Consider the following 14,306-nt stretch of genomic DNA (forward strand, 5'->3'; position numbering starts at 1 on the left):
TGATAACACCATTTCAAAGGTTATAAACAAATCTTTGTCATTGCATTATACTCTTTCATAGTTTGAGAAATACATTGATAAATGTCATTATTTAATTACCATTATACAGACACGAAAATGGAAATAAATAAATTCTTAGCAATTTAATAGTTGAAATCATGAATCAATTGAAGCTAGACCATCATGAACAACCTGGAAGCACTAACTGGCCGTTTCATCCTAGTATAGGACTCTTCAACAGTGCATATCCACGATTACGCCTCACGAGATTTGAACCCAGGGACCTATCAGTATCGCGTGCGAACGCTTAATCTTTAGACCACTAAGCCGGCATCCAATGGTGTTAATGTCTAACACCATCCACTGTTGTGTTTAATCAGTCATTGCCTCACAATAGACCTGGTTGAATTCCACTGGTCATGGTTTTTTGTTACTAGAACTCTACGCAATACGTCTTGAAACTAATCACTACTAAACACATGATGATTATTATCAAAAAAGGGGGGGTTGTAAAAATTTTAAAATTTTTTTAATATTTTCAAAGTTGAAATCATGAGTCAACTGAAACTAGACCACCATGGAAAACCTGGAAGCACTGTACTGCCATTTCGTCCTGTTATGAGACTCATCAAGTTAAAGTTAGACATTAACACCGTTGGATGCCAACCAGCTCCGTGGTCTATCAGTTAAGTGCTCCGGCGCGAAGCTGGTAGGTCCTTGGTTCGAATCTCGCTAGACGGGATCATGGATGCGCACTACTTAGGAGTTCCACAATAGGACGAAACCGGGCATCCAGTGTTTTCAGGTTTTCCATTGGTGGTCTAGCTTCAATGGACTCATGATTTCAACTATGAAAATTTCGTAATAGTTAAATTCATAAATCAATGACATCTAGATGATCATCAAAAATGGTATTTATTACATCATTTTACTTTTTCTTTAATGTTATACTAAATAGAAAATAAAGTTTCATTGAATCCAATTGATTCATATAATCGATTAATTAATCAATCAATCAATCGATCGATCGATCAATCAATCATTGATCTGAATTCAAAAACATCATTTAAATTTTCTTCAAAAAAACTATTATGAATCATATTGAATAGAAATCAACAAAAAAAAAAGAAAAAATAACCTAAAACGATCAACAAGAGAGAAAAAAGAAAACAGAAAAAAGAAAGAAAAGAATCAACATCACTATGAATAAAATCAATAAACAATTAAATCAATTAACAATAGGCATTAAATTATTATTAATTACAAAAGCAAAATATCATTATGAAGGTTCTATAACAAAAATTAATTTAATCGAAAATACAATTACATTAAAAAATGTAAAATTTCTTGGATATGATCATCATTTATTACTACGTAATTATCATCATGATCATAATGATGATCCTAATCATCATAAAATACCTACTATTGGAACAATTTATGATTCAATTACATTTTGGATATCATGTATTGATCAAATGTGGCCATTAAAAGAAAATATGAAATTAGATCGAAAAAAATTAAATGATCCAATGAATACTACTACTAATACTACTAATAATAATAATAAAGAGAAACAAAAACAACAAAAGAATACCTTGGTAAGTGATTGTAATGATAGTCGATCGTTTATACTTTGAATAGGATGTGAGTTTACTATAGATGAATAGATTACACTAGATTGCTTCTTCATGTCTGTTTTCTATAGGACTTTAATACAAATCAGATCAAGAATATGTGATTAGCATGATGAGAACGTAAATATATTTGCATACCAGAAACAGACACAATTCAACAACAATAATAACAACCAGTCAATCAGTCAGCTACAACGTAGGACCAGGCACATTTATGCATTGGTTCAAGTTACCATAACCTCGTTAGCACTACAAGATGAACACCGAATTCATAGAAGTAGTTGATTTGATGGTGGTAATATATAAAAGATAGGTTGTATATAAGGATATAGTATAAGAAGGAAGGAAGCTATGAAGCAATTTTAATCTTAAGGTTTAAGGGAAGATAAAGAGTGTATACACCTACGCCGTTGTGATCGATTCTGAGCCATGTCTCCCAGAGTCTCCAACCATTGGTTACGATAGTCACTCGGACCCTAACCAAGTAGTCTGCATCTACCAACACGACTCACGCTAGAAGTGAGTGACCTCAAGCACTGATGTCATGTTTTGATTTGCCCACCCCTAACTCTCTCCCAACCACCGCCAATACTAGTCAACATTGAGCGTCGTGGTAATCGGTGTTCGCCATAAGCTCTCATTCGACTAGTAGTGTTCGAGTAAAGAGCTCCCACAAGGTTTATGTAATTCTAAAGTAGACCTTTCAATGACAGACGCTGCCACAGAACCTCTCGGTCTACAGAGTCAAATGCTGCTTTTAAGTCAAGAAAAACTATCGTTGTCGGACGCCGATAAGCATGTCTGTGCTCTAAAACCTGACGAATAGTGAATATGTGGTCGATGCAGCCACGACCAGGTCTGAAGCCAGCCTAATTTTCTCGTGTTTGCAGTTCACGAGTCTTAGTTAGGCGCCCGATAATTATTGAGGCTATTATTTTAGATGCTATGATTATCACAGGATGATTTTGACCCTTTCTTATATATTTGGACAATCTGTCATTGCGACCAGTCACATGGGATTACGTCCAACTTCCAGATTTTAGCTAAAATATTAGTCAACCGAATCGCTAAAATTGGACCACCATCCTTAAAGACCTCTGGATCCAATCCATCTGCTCATCCTTGTTACACACTAGCTATAGCCTGGAGCACTTCAGCTAGAGTCGGTGGACCTACTTCAATGTTACATTTAGGTTGTTTGAAAATGCTGGATAGTTTTAAAGTATCCGAAAACCAGCCGAGCTGCTCCTTAAAGTGTTCCGCCCATCGTTCTAAACGTTTGGGTTGAGAGCAGATAAGGGTTCCGTCTTTTTCCGAGATTGTCTCACTTACACTTGACTTCTTAACTCCGGTTTCTTTTATTAGTCTGAAAAGCTATCTGGTATTACCTACAGCCGCTGCTTTTTCCATCTCTTTTGCTTTCGTTGCCCACTACTGCTCACGGTTGTTCCTTAGACTTTTGTTAACCTAGATCTGATCTGCTTTCGCTCTTCATCGTGTTCAGAGCCTGATGGGATGAATTTACGAAAATCCATCACTGCAATAGACTTAAAAGAAACCTATTGTTTTTTTAACTTTTTGGTTCAAATGACTAATAGATGTTACTGCTGTTTCCACAGCTGTTCGTATATCTTTCCAAACAGCATCTGGGTCAGCCTCATTTACAGAACGGTCTAAATATGAACTCAGTTGTTCCTGAAACTTTTGGCTTTCTCGTCACTGAGTTCAATTCTAATGGGCTTTCTTAGTATGGCTTTTCTGCGTCCAGTGAGGCGCAAACAAATGAGTGCTCGTATTAAAGCATGATCACAGTCTAAACATGTATTCCAGTACGAGCGACAATCTTCTATAGAGCCTCTTCAACGATGACTGGTGGTAATATGGTCTATTTGAGTCCGTCGTTGGTTTCGTGCAGGAGGTCGCCATGTTAGACAATGTCTCTCCTTACGCTTAAAATTAATGTTTGCTAAACATAAACGATTTTCTGAACATAGTTGCAACAGACGATAACCATTATTTGTTCGCTGAGCCGGAATACTAAAATACCCACCTAAATGTCTTTCCGTTTGGTTTAAGCTACTAACTTGGGCATTAAAGTCACCTGCAACTAGTACTATGTCTGAGCGTTTACCTTTATGAAGTTCACAGAGCTTTCTGTAAAATTCATCTTTCACTTCATCTGGGCTGCAGTAAGTAGAAGCGTGGGTAGAAACGACGAAAAGACAACGACGTGTGTCCCTATCCTTGCAAGTTCTTACGGAGTCATTTAGCCGGACAGCACACAGGTGATTGTTAACGTGGATCCATTCTAATAGTGATTGTTCTGCCCTTGTACTAAGTGCTATGCCTACACCTGTGAGTCCACCAGAACCAGCCCCCGGGTCGCCAAATACACGGAGGGGTGTACTTCATCGGCTGTCCATTTTGGCCAGGTGAGGTCAAGTGAATGACCACTCTAGCATCTTTTATGCGTGTATACATCAATCGTACGAGATTCTAGGGTCTTAGCCAAGGAGGCCTGTTGGCGGATTTGACATCGAGTACGTACGTTGAAGGCTCCAGTGTGTGGTTTGGAGCGAGGTTTTAATAGACCTGGGAGAGTGTTTTGCGCACTATAATTGTTTGCTATGGTGACACTTGGGGAGGAAGCCAAAAGAGGAAGTTTGGTGTTAAAAGTCAAGGTGTGAGGAATAATAGGAATTGAAGAAGGAGATTGATTATGAATACAGTGATCTTGAACGCTGTTATAGTTATGAGAGCGGTTGTCACTTCCCGGTTGCCCATATCGTGGAAAGGTTCTTCTAGAGGTACGTGGGAGCGAAATTGGATTAGAAGTGGTCTTAATGACCTGAGAGCGTGACCGCAGTGTCCAAGAGACAACTATTTGAGGTCGGTCACACACGACCTTTTTGTGAGTAATTTCCGTGTTAGCTCCGTTCCTCAAAGGACCTTACCGCCGGAGACGGAAATCCGTGAGATAAGGCGAGGTGTGCATTTTTAGGGTTGACCTTTTCTAACCCCACCCCTCCTTGTGGGAAGGCAGCATCGCTGTTATGCTGGTTGTCTGAAGGAAACACCTTACTGCCGTCACACCTCTGTGCAGTCAGCAGTACGACTTCGCCTTCGGACCTTGGGTTTGCTGCTTTTAGTCTTATCGCTCTTCAACCGACCTGTCTGGCATGGTAGGACCTTGAAGAACGTTTGTTCCAGCCAGTATACCTCAATCGGTTCATCACGATAGACAAGTCCAACCACCACGTCAAGGTAGCAGCAACGGTCGGGGCAACAACCAGTAATCAATAATAATAATAATGAATAAGGATAAGAGAATATATAACTCATTTAGTACCTGTTCGACTACCTGCAAGTCTGACTGAACAAAACAACCAATTATTATCATCCTGGCCCAAAAATCAGTTTTAATCGTTAAATGAATGATAGTAGTAATAGTAATAAATAGCATGCATTTGAATTTGTAAGCTTCACCTATATTCCAGAAGGAAGCTGACAAACTTTTGAAGCGAAACACAATGAATATACATAAATCTAGATGAAGATTCGTTGACACTAAACAACCAGTTATCTAATTTAGATATTTCCGAGAAATTGTTTATATATGAGGTCTAAGTGTAACAGTTTAGGAAGGAAGATGATGAATTCAAAACGAATGAAGCAAACTAGACTCTAGTATATCACCAACTGGTTTAAAAGCCATTTGGAAAAAAAGAGTAAGACAAGTTGAGCATAAGAATGATCTGTTATGTCGAAGTTATATACAAGTTCTACTAGTGACCAACATTAGAAAGTAAACCAATGATTGTAAGCAGATGGATAGTGGCTAGCAATGGAATCCAGGACGCGCGTTTCGTCCTATTCGGGAGTCTTCAGTTGGGTGTATTTGAATTTCAGAATTGATGTTCACTCTGGGACTCAAACCCAGTACCTTTCGCTTCAAACGTCATCTCGTTGTCCATCAACTCTGAGATGCAGGTACATCCAACTGACGAGTCCCAAATAGGACGGAACGCGCATCAAACTGGATTCCACTGCTAACCACTATCCATCTTTGCTTACAATGCTTGTGAATTTAGGCTATATCGAGGCAATACACACGGTATGCACATATGTCAATTATAAACTAACCAGTTGCAGCCCTAAACATCAATGGGAAGATTCAAAACAAACAATACTAAGTGAATTTAAACCAATGATTATTCTTAAATATAGACCTAGTGCAAACTAAATACAAACAATGAAGTTCATATGAACATAGTCAAATACTTGGATTGTATCCTAAATATTTGATTTGAATGAAATAGATTATAATTACCAATGATGGGTACAGAATTCTCATACATAAGAATTACTATGTAGCATTCTAACTAGAAGTTTTTATGCTCAAATATTTAGGTAAGGTATAAGGAATCATTAACTGAGGAAGCACCACATACAAATGCGCCGCACAAATCTTATTTGATTTGTGTGAGGACTGTGATACTGCCCAGGTGCCCAAACTGATCTGATTTAAAATGGTGATCTAGATGCATCTTAATATAAGCTTTAAAAAATATGAAGAACTACATAGTGTTTAATTAGTTTGCTTCAAAATGAGAACTTTCAAATAGAGTTAATGTAAAGACAAATACTTCACCTTCTATAATATTGTTGATATATTTTAACTTATAGGTGGATAATTCCTTACTTATTTTCAACTTCCAACGACACAATATTTCATTCAAATGGTTTTTGTTTTTTGTACTTACTGTAACTATCATCTTGCCCCCCCCAAATGTCCTGGTACGGCCGAAAGTAGGGAGGGCTCGTCATCTTTATCGAAATGCTCTCACACGGCCACGCGTATACAGCCTCTGACAGGGAATTCCTACTCACTGCCTTCTCGTGGCATTACTGTTGTTTACCAAATTGAGAGGATGAAAAGCGAATGTCCGGTGCCTTAACCGGACCGGTGGGTCCACCTAGGGGAGTAGGGAAACTCTGATTTCAAACCAATGATGCAAATGCGCTCCAGTACTCTGAGGGAACGAATGATGTATGAAGTAATTATTGGTCACCAGCTACCATGATAATGCATCCCCTCACAATGCTCCACTGCCTTGTGGGTCAGACCTTTAGGTCAAAGGCTCGGAGTGTGGCCCCCTAGGAAAAATACCTGCTTCGATCTGAGCACCCGGGCAGTATCATAACCTTCACACAATTAAAATGAAATGGCCATTCTTTGCGTGGTGCATACATATCTGGTACCCCCTTGTACCAATATTTATATATTCAAATAATAATACCAAATATAGCAAATAGAAATATCGATAAGGTATGATTGTATAATATGGTAGGCATCTGATATAGTTATGTCCGATTAAAGCACATTTCTATTCAGTGACTATGATGTAATATTATTGTAAATTCTATAGAGAGATAGTTTTCTTAGTACTGATCTTATTAACAAATGTGAATCTCAGTTAATATAAGTGATGTTGTATGATCGATTAATCTATTTATAATTATCAAAAATCAATAAAAACTATTGTCTATAATGCTACATCCGATCAATGAAATTTGAAAAAAAAATCAATAACTGATAAATCTAACTATAAGATTATTAAAAATTTTCTTTGCGGATTTCTTTTACTCTCGTTTGCAGGGCTATGCTCCTAGGGACCAAAAACGTCTCGTGGAAATAAGTTCAATTAAAAATAAGCCGACTACTGGAGATTTTTCAGTTGTGAATAGAAGTAGAGATCCATCAAATCAACGTACCGTGCATAAACCACGTATGCTAAACACGTACTCTCGTCGAAGTCGTAACATGAGACCTTTACCGAAGCAAAGGGATTACATACCTATGTTTCCAATTGTTCCACACCCAGGAAATCTTCACAAGTTTGGTTATCCTCCGATTGTACAAAACCCACCATTTAGACTTATGAGTATTTCTAATCCACCTAAATTTGGCCATTTAGGATTACGATATCGTAATAAAAGACAAAGTCGACCAATGAGACTTTCAAACAGTAGTTACAGACAACATATTAGAAGTAGTGTAAATCCTTATGGAGTGTATGTTTATTTGCCTCCTGAAGTGGCAACAACCATGCAACAAAGATCGACCAATTTTATGGTCCATCGGTTCAGAGGGACCAGACGCCGGATGTTAGAAAGAAAAGCAACAAGAATCAATCCCAGAGTTCAATCTGGTAAGTTAAATGTTTTCAGAAACTAAGTTGCAAATATTGTGTACTTTATGACCAGCTGATTCTCCAAGTATGTTAGCTGAGTTCAAAACTACAGTACATTAAAGGGTCCTACTTAGTTGAACTGCGAACAGACTGTTCGAGCCACAGTTCATATTTTCGAACCAAAATACCACCTTGTCTGCCAACATAATACACTAGCATGGTTAGCGAAAAAGATGACAGCTTTTTAGTGCATTCGTATGTGAACACGCTTAGTTTAAACAAAAATCTAAAATTACTAGCAGTATGAAATTGTTTCCCATATCAAATCGGTGTCTAACAAAATTTCGGCACGCACTATGAAAGCCTGATTGGCGTTTGCAAACTTGTATCACTTGTAGCTTAGGAGAGATGTTCGTCCGTCAACTAGTGAGCGTGTATGCGATGCAGCAAACCACCTGGTTCTGCTCTATCGTTGTCATAATTGGCCGATGGAAAAGACATGAGTAAGACGAGGATTTTTCGAACATATATGTCCTAAAGGTATTGTAGTGAACGCGAACGCAGATGGGAACAACCAAATGTATTTTAATACAACATTACAGTATATCTTGGTGAAATCTGAGTAAATATTTCATTTTCAAAAATCCATCAATCGTCTCAGACTTAGTTTTTTCCATTTTCCATTACCAAACATTCTCTGTCCTCGTTCTTTTCTCTTTAGTTTTCTCAACCTTCTGCCTCCAGGCACTCCACCCTCGATTGGTGATATATACTACTTATATCTGTCGACATTAGTAGCACATACTACAGTATTGCTAGTGTTTCGTGAAACGACAGATTGAGCAATGTTAAAGTTATACAAGGTATTCATAGCAAAGGTGGTAAATTAGTTGATAAAGTTGTAAATCTATATCGAAATGTGTTCCGCGTGTTTAACCACCGCCTTTTTCCATAAGCATTGCGTCCCAATCCAAACACAAATTGGAAGAAGGCTACGGACGACCAAACCAAAACATTGCATCAGTTCATTAAAGCACTGAATGTTGGTCTAAGCCATGTAAGTAGATTTAGACTACCTGGTTGGTGTTCACGTGATAACCACGATTAGTGGTTGGAGACTTTGGATAACATGGTTAATAATCGTTTACAATGGCGCAGATATATCCACCATTTATCCATTCCTTGATCATGAATTCTAGCACCTCTTCATATACTCTTTTCTGTAGACTTATGAAACATTCCAAAGGTCTAGTTTTACTTTTTATTAGTGCTACTAAATTGTTTCCATCGCCTCAATTATCTTTATCCCATAGAGCTTATTTTGTATAACAACATGGGTCAACACACCTATGACAGACACTATGTATGTGATTTCTGTCAGTCTACATGGTGAAGTCGGAAAATATTGCTTTACTCATTTCTAATTTTTTCCATTTGAAAGAAGAAATAGATTGTACGATACCATATGATTTTGAAACGGCAAATGCTGAACTGGAAGCCGAGTTGGCTAAGATGAGCCTAAACACGGATGAAGATTCAGTAAGTCGAGAGAACTCAGAGGTAGAGCGAACTATTGGAGATCGGCCAATACCGTCGATGGCAACAAATAATGCTTCGAGATTGCCAATTAATTCCAATAATTTATCTAGGGAATCCTCTTCAGGAGCAGTTAGTTCTACTACAGCCAATACCACAAACGTTCTCATTTCTGAAAACAAACGTCCATCTGAGAGTAAGGAAACTTTATCTAAGTGAGTTTAGTCACTGAAATAAACGTAAGCATAAGTTTTACGTTCTTTGCTATTACTGAAAATAAAACTATCTTAAAGAAAAGTGCTACTGAAAAATACTTTAGAACTTATGACCGAACTCAAGGAAGAAACAGCGAAACTGATTAAAGACGATGTGCCTTTATAGTTTCACAGTCTTATGGATACTAATTATAAGATCTCATTTTTCTAAAAAATGTTTCGAACTTATTCGAATCTGGAAAGTTGTACTCATGGACTGAACAACAATCATTATTCGGTACTGTACAAAATTTTAGTGATCCAGTTAGGTACTACTTACTCATGTAGGTGAAAAATGATGATAATAGTAAGCTATAAATGTCTTCCGAAAGATATTTTTATAAAATTAAGTCAAATGCACCGTTAAAAGTTGTTTAGTATCTATGCTATTATTGGGAAATGGAAAGTGGCATGACAGAACTAAGAAACGATCACTAGGGTGAGATGAAATAGAAAATATACTTGGATTAACCCCTAAGCATATAACTAACAATCTTAAATAAACAAATTACATGAGTTGGGAGCATAACTTCTTTCATACCAAGAGTAATTTTTATCGAGATGATTCTTAAGTACAGATATTACAGCACACAGAACAGAAGTGATAATTAAGCTTTATGGAATAGCTAGAACTAGAATGAATGAAGATATTAGATATCACAGAACAATAATGCTAAGGGGTAAATATGATGGATATGAATATAACTACATACAAGATTATTCGTTTCACATTAATATACCTGCTAGTCATTGCATCTACGTTTAATCTAACGGATGATTAGTTAAACGATGGAATCATTATGATTCAAATGTAGTTGAGTTATTTGTGTACTATTCCTTTGATTTAAAGAAACTTAATCATAGACCTTAAATAAGATACAACTTTACATTGTATATCTCGAGGTATCTATGAGCTTATTTTCAAGTCAAAAATAAAATATTTGTTTAAATTTTAGAGGTGAATACTATGTCCGAGAAAAGTGTTTTTACGATCAGATAAGTAGGTCAGACGGACGACCAAGAAGCCCTACCAACCTTCAGAGTGGATGGAGAAAATATAAGAAATCAACAAACAGTCATTATAATAGTGGTTTATCAACACGTGGACGAACATCTAATTCAAGCGGTACCATAGGTGGAAACAGTTGGACTTCATTATCTAAAAGAGAACGCCAATTGAATTTTGAAACTTTTGGTCCTATGGCAACAAAGAGACCATTTTGGCGCCAACGAAGAAGTTCTAGTGTTCCTCGTGATTTATTCGTTTCTGCATCAGCCTAAGGAAACAAGATTAACGTTGACAAAACTATTCTACGAAAATTGTTTACTCAGTTCATTAACATAGTTGGTTTATTGTTTATTTATGGGGTTATAGACAATGTGGTGAGAGGATGGGTTTTGTGACTTTGGTGATCTTTGTTGATTCTGTTCATTAGTAATGGATCTTGTTATCTTGTGTTGTTGTTGTTTCTTTATTAATATTTGCGAATAAGTATGATCTAGTAAAAGTCGAAAATTTGTTTCCAGTCGTTGGAATTCCCTTTTCCATAACAAAAATAAGTTTGAATACAGACGTGATAATTACAGATATCCAATGATGGATAATGATTGAACCATAAAAAAAACAAAACCTTATCAGTAACTACACAAATTATAAATTCATTTAGTATTGTTTGTTTGAATTTTCCCATCGATGTGTTAGGACTGCAACTGGTCAGTCTCTAATTGGCAATATATACATACTGTGTGTATTGCCTCGATATAGCCTTAATTCACAAGCGAAAGGTACTGGGTTGGAGTCCCAGAGTGATGAACATCAACTCTGAGATGCAGGTACATCCAGCTGATGAGTCCCAAATAGGACGAAACGCGCGTCAAACTGGATTCCACTGCTAGTCACTATCCATCTTTGCTTACTACACAAATTATAGTTGTTTACACAGTTTAACAAATATCAACATCATTAAATAGGTTAACGTAAAATCGTGCAAAGATCTAGCATATGCAGAGTATTTTAAATTAAGATAAACTGTGTCATGTTAACTTTAGGAATGCTTAACAACACTAAGAGATGATACATTCATTTAGTACTAATAAAATATGTAAGTAATCATTTTTATGTTGTGATAATCAACGTTTAATTATTGATCAGAAAAGGGTTTTTGTGAAGATTTTAGTAATTTTTGTAGTTGAAATCATGAGTCAATGAAAGTTAGAACACCATGGAAAACCTGGAAGCACTGAACAACCGTCTCGTCCTATTGTGGGACTTCTAGTCAGTGTGCATCCACGATCTCGACTCGTGAGATTCAAACCCGGAACTTATCAGTCTCGCAAATGAGTGCTTAACCATTAGACTACTGAGCCGAACGGCATCCAACGGTTTAATATCTAACTTCAACTAATCCCCGAAGTTGAGCAACCGTTCACCAATTGTCTTCAATGAGTTGATATCTCTCAACAGACCTGGGTGAACTATTTATTAAGGTGTAAATGTTTCTAACGGTAAACAATATTCCTAATGAGATAGGACTTGAAATTATTCAGTCAAGCAAACAAAAAACAGAAAACAAATCACTCAAAACAATCCTGAATATGAAAAAAAGGGTCGATTAATGAAAACTGAAGAAAAGAGAACTTAACAAGTAATCATAAACACAAAAGGGGGGGATTTTCAAGAGTATCACACTATATAGGTTACTTATAAAGATATACATGGCAAAACGATGTTAAACATTTTTAATATCCTAACAATTGGTACATCAACATAATGGAAAACAAGTAAACTGACAACATTATCCCTGTAAAATAGACTAAAAAGAAAGAGAAAGTAAGAAAAAAAAGGTATGATAAACCAACAAAAAACAATGATCAAGTACAGGCTAATAAGAGATCCAAAAAGGTGTAGGAAAAAGCAGATCCAAACACAATTCCAAAAAAACATTCGTAGAGATCATCGTCAAAATAGTAAAAAAAACAAATCAATACAAGAAAATAGTAGCTAACCAAACACAAACAGAAAATCTTGGCAACAAACAACTTAGAAAAAAGTAGGAGAGGATAGAAAAAAAGAACTTAAGGCAGAATAAAATGATGTAGAATATATTAGGTGATGATAATTCAATAGAATTACATAACACTATTCTATATGATAAATTCCCCAAATACAAAGACATAAAAGGACAAGGTAACGACATATATCAAACAAGAAGAAGAAAAAAACAAACTATTTTCATCAATATCTTAAAAAGAGCCATTCAAACGATTATAGCATCAAATCGACTAATATGAACTATTGACTTATTGAACTATCGCACAAACTATTGTCCATCACTTCTAATTATAGAAATCCTAATCACCAACTAACTCAAGGTTTAGTTATAGATAAACTTTTGTACCATCACATTGACTAGACACTTTCAAGTAAATTCTATCAAACTCAATTCAATTACATTTTCAATAATAAAAACAAATGAGAATGATAATAATTGCAGTTTAGCATTGCACATTTGCAACTAGACACTTTTGTCTTTAGATAATACCAAACGCGTTGTATAGCAATCGATACCGTTTGTCAGATCCCTATTAAAGCATCATTCATAATTACACTACATGATTGGTATGTATGTCTGCATGAACAAAGATCATAATAACTCGAGTCTCACAATTACCTGCCACAATCGTATTCTCATTGATGCAGCATCACGGTTAATACGGAGATATTCATAATCCTACATATCCACTTATGATTATCAGGACACTTCTTTATTGATCAACTGAATAATCGGACTTATCCTAGGTGCTTATTTCGCATTAACTATCCACAATGCACTTATGCTAATCAATCACAACGACAATCTACTCTCCAAAGTTACCAGGTACGTCACGAAAACTCTTCCCGCAAAAAATAATCCCAAACAGTTACATACCTAGACAGGGCAGAAGCATTTCCCACTTAACCAAAATAGCACAATTAGGTCACTACCACTTCAAAAATTAATTTCATTCATCATCATTATCTATTAACTACATATTAGGCTTTATGTTCAAGTCGTAAGTGATTATTTAGATCAATTTTCATTGATAAATAGATTCCCCATACCTTCAAATCATGTACATAAGATTTAGCGTCCTCATTCGAAATGCACATTGCCATATTAAACATCCTCCACAAATTACTAACTTGTGCAACCGCTCAACCACATATGTAAAGACCTAGACAACATAGTGTACATGATGAGAGGGTGAAAATAATGACTACCATTCTACTTGTCAATTTCACATAGTCACCACTACAATTAAAACTTGTCCGCCATTCACAGTTGCAATGATAACTTAGTCAATATTTCGTCAACTCACAAATCAATCTAATATTAAATATCATCTTAGTAATCTCTTTATTAACTGGATAATCTTTGTCTACATAATAATATATGAAAATATCCCCCCTTCCATCGTGCACAATTTCACCACAAATTCATAAATTATGAAAATCACACAAACCCGTACAAAATTCTCACATGGCTTGCTTTGTCAAATCAGTTGAATCAAGTCCAACTTCGCAGTCATGATTCACACACAACGAGGCTAATGGTCTTAACACTGTTAATCCTTTGTGGTTTGGTCAGTTGTTTGCTTTTTCGCAAACGCTTACATCACTTTCAGTAATGAAATTGAGAACTGTG

The 14,306-nt window shown here is 36.2% G+C and overlaps 1 protein-coding gene across 1 annotated transcript; it reads left to right on the top strand.

The window, feature by feature from the left end:
* Positions 1-1,202: 1,202 nt before the first annotated feature.
* Positions 1,203-10,902, top strand: Smp_129960 (hypothetical protein; the record flags this gene model as incomplete). Its single annotated transcript, XM_018788454.1, has 4 exons — positions 1,203-1,601; positions 7,297-7,849; positions 9,273-9,582; positions 10,578-10,902. The coding sequence occupies 4 exons, from the start codon at positions 1,203-1,205 to the stop codon at positions 10,900-10,902; spliced, it is 1,587 nt and encodes a 528-aa protein (XP_018646519.1).
* Between the last annotated feature and the right edge of the window lie 3,404 nt (positions 10,903-14,306).

This window comes from Schistosoma mansoni (genome assembly GCF_000237925.1).
Source record: "Schistosoma mansoni, WGS project CABG00000000 data, supercontig 0138, strain Puerto Rico, whole genome shotgun sequence".
NCBI lineage: Eukaryota > Metazoa > Platyhelminthes > Trematoda > Strigeidida > Schistosomatidae > Schistosoma > Schistosoma mansoni.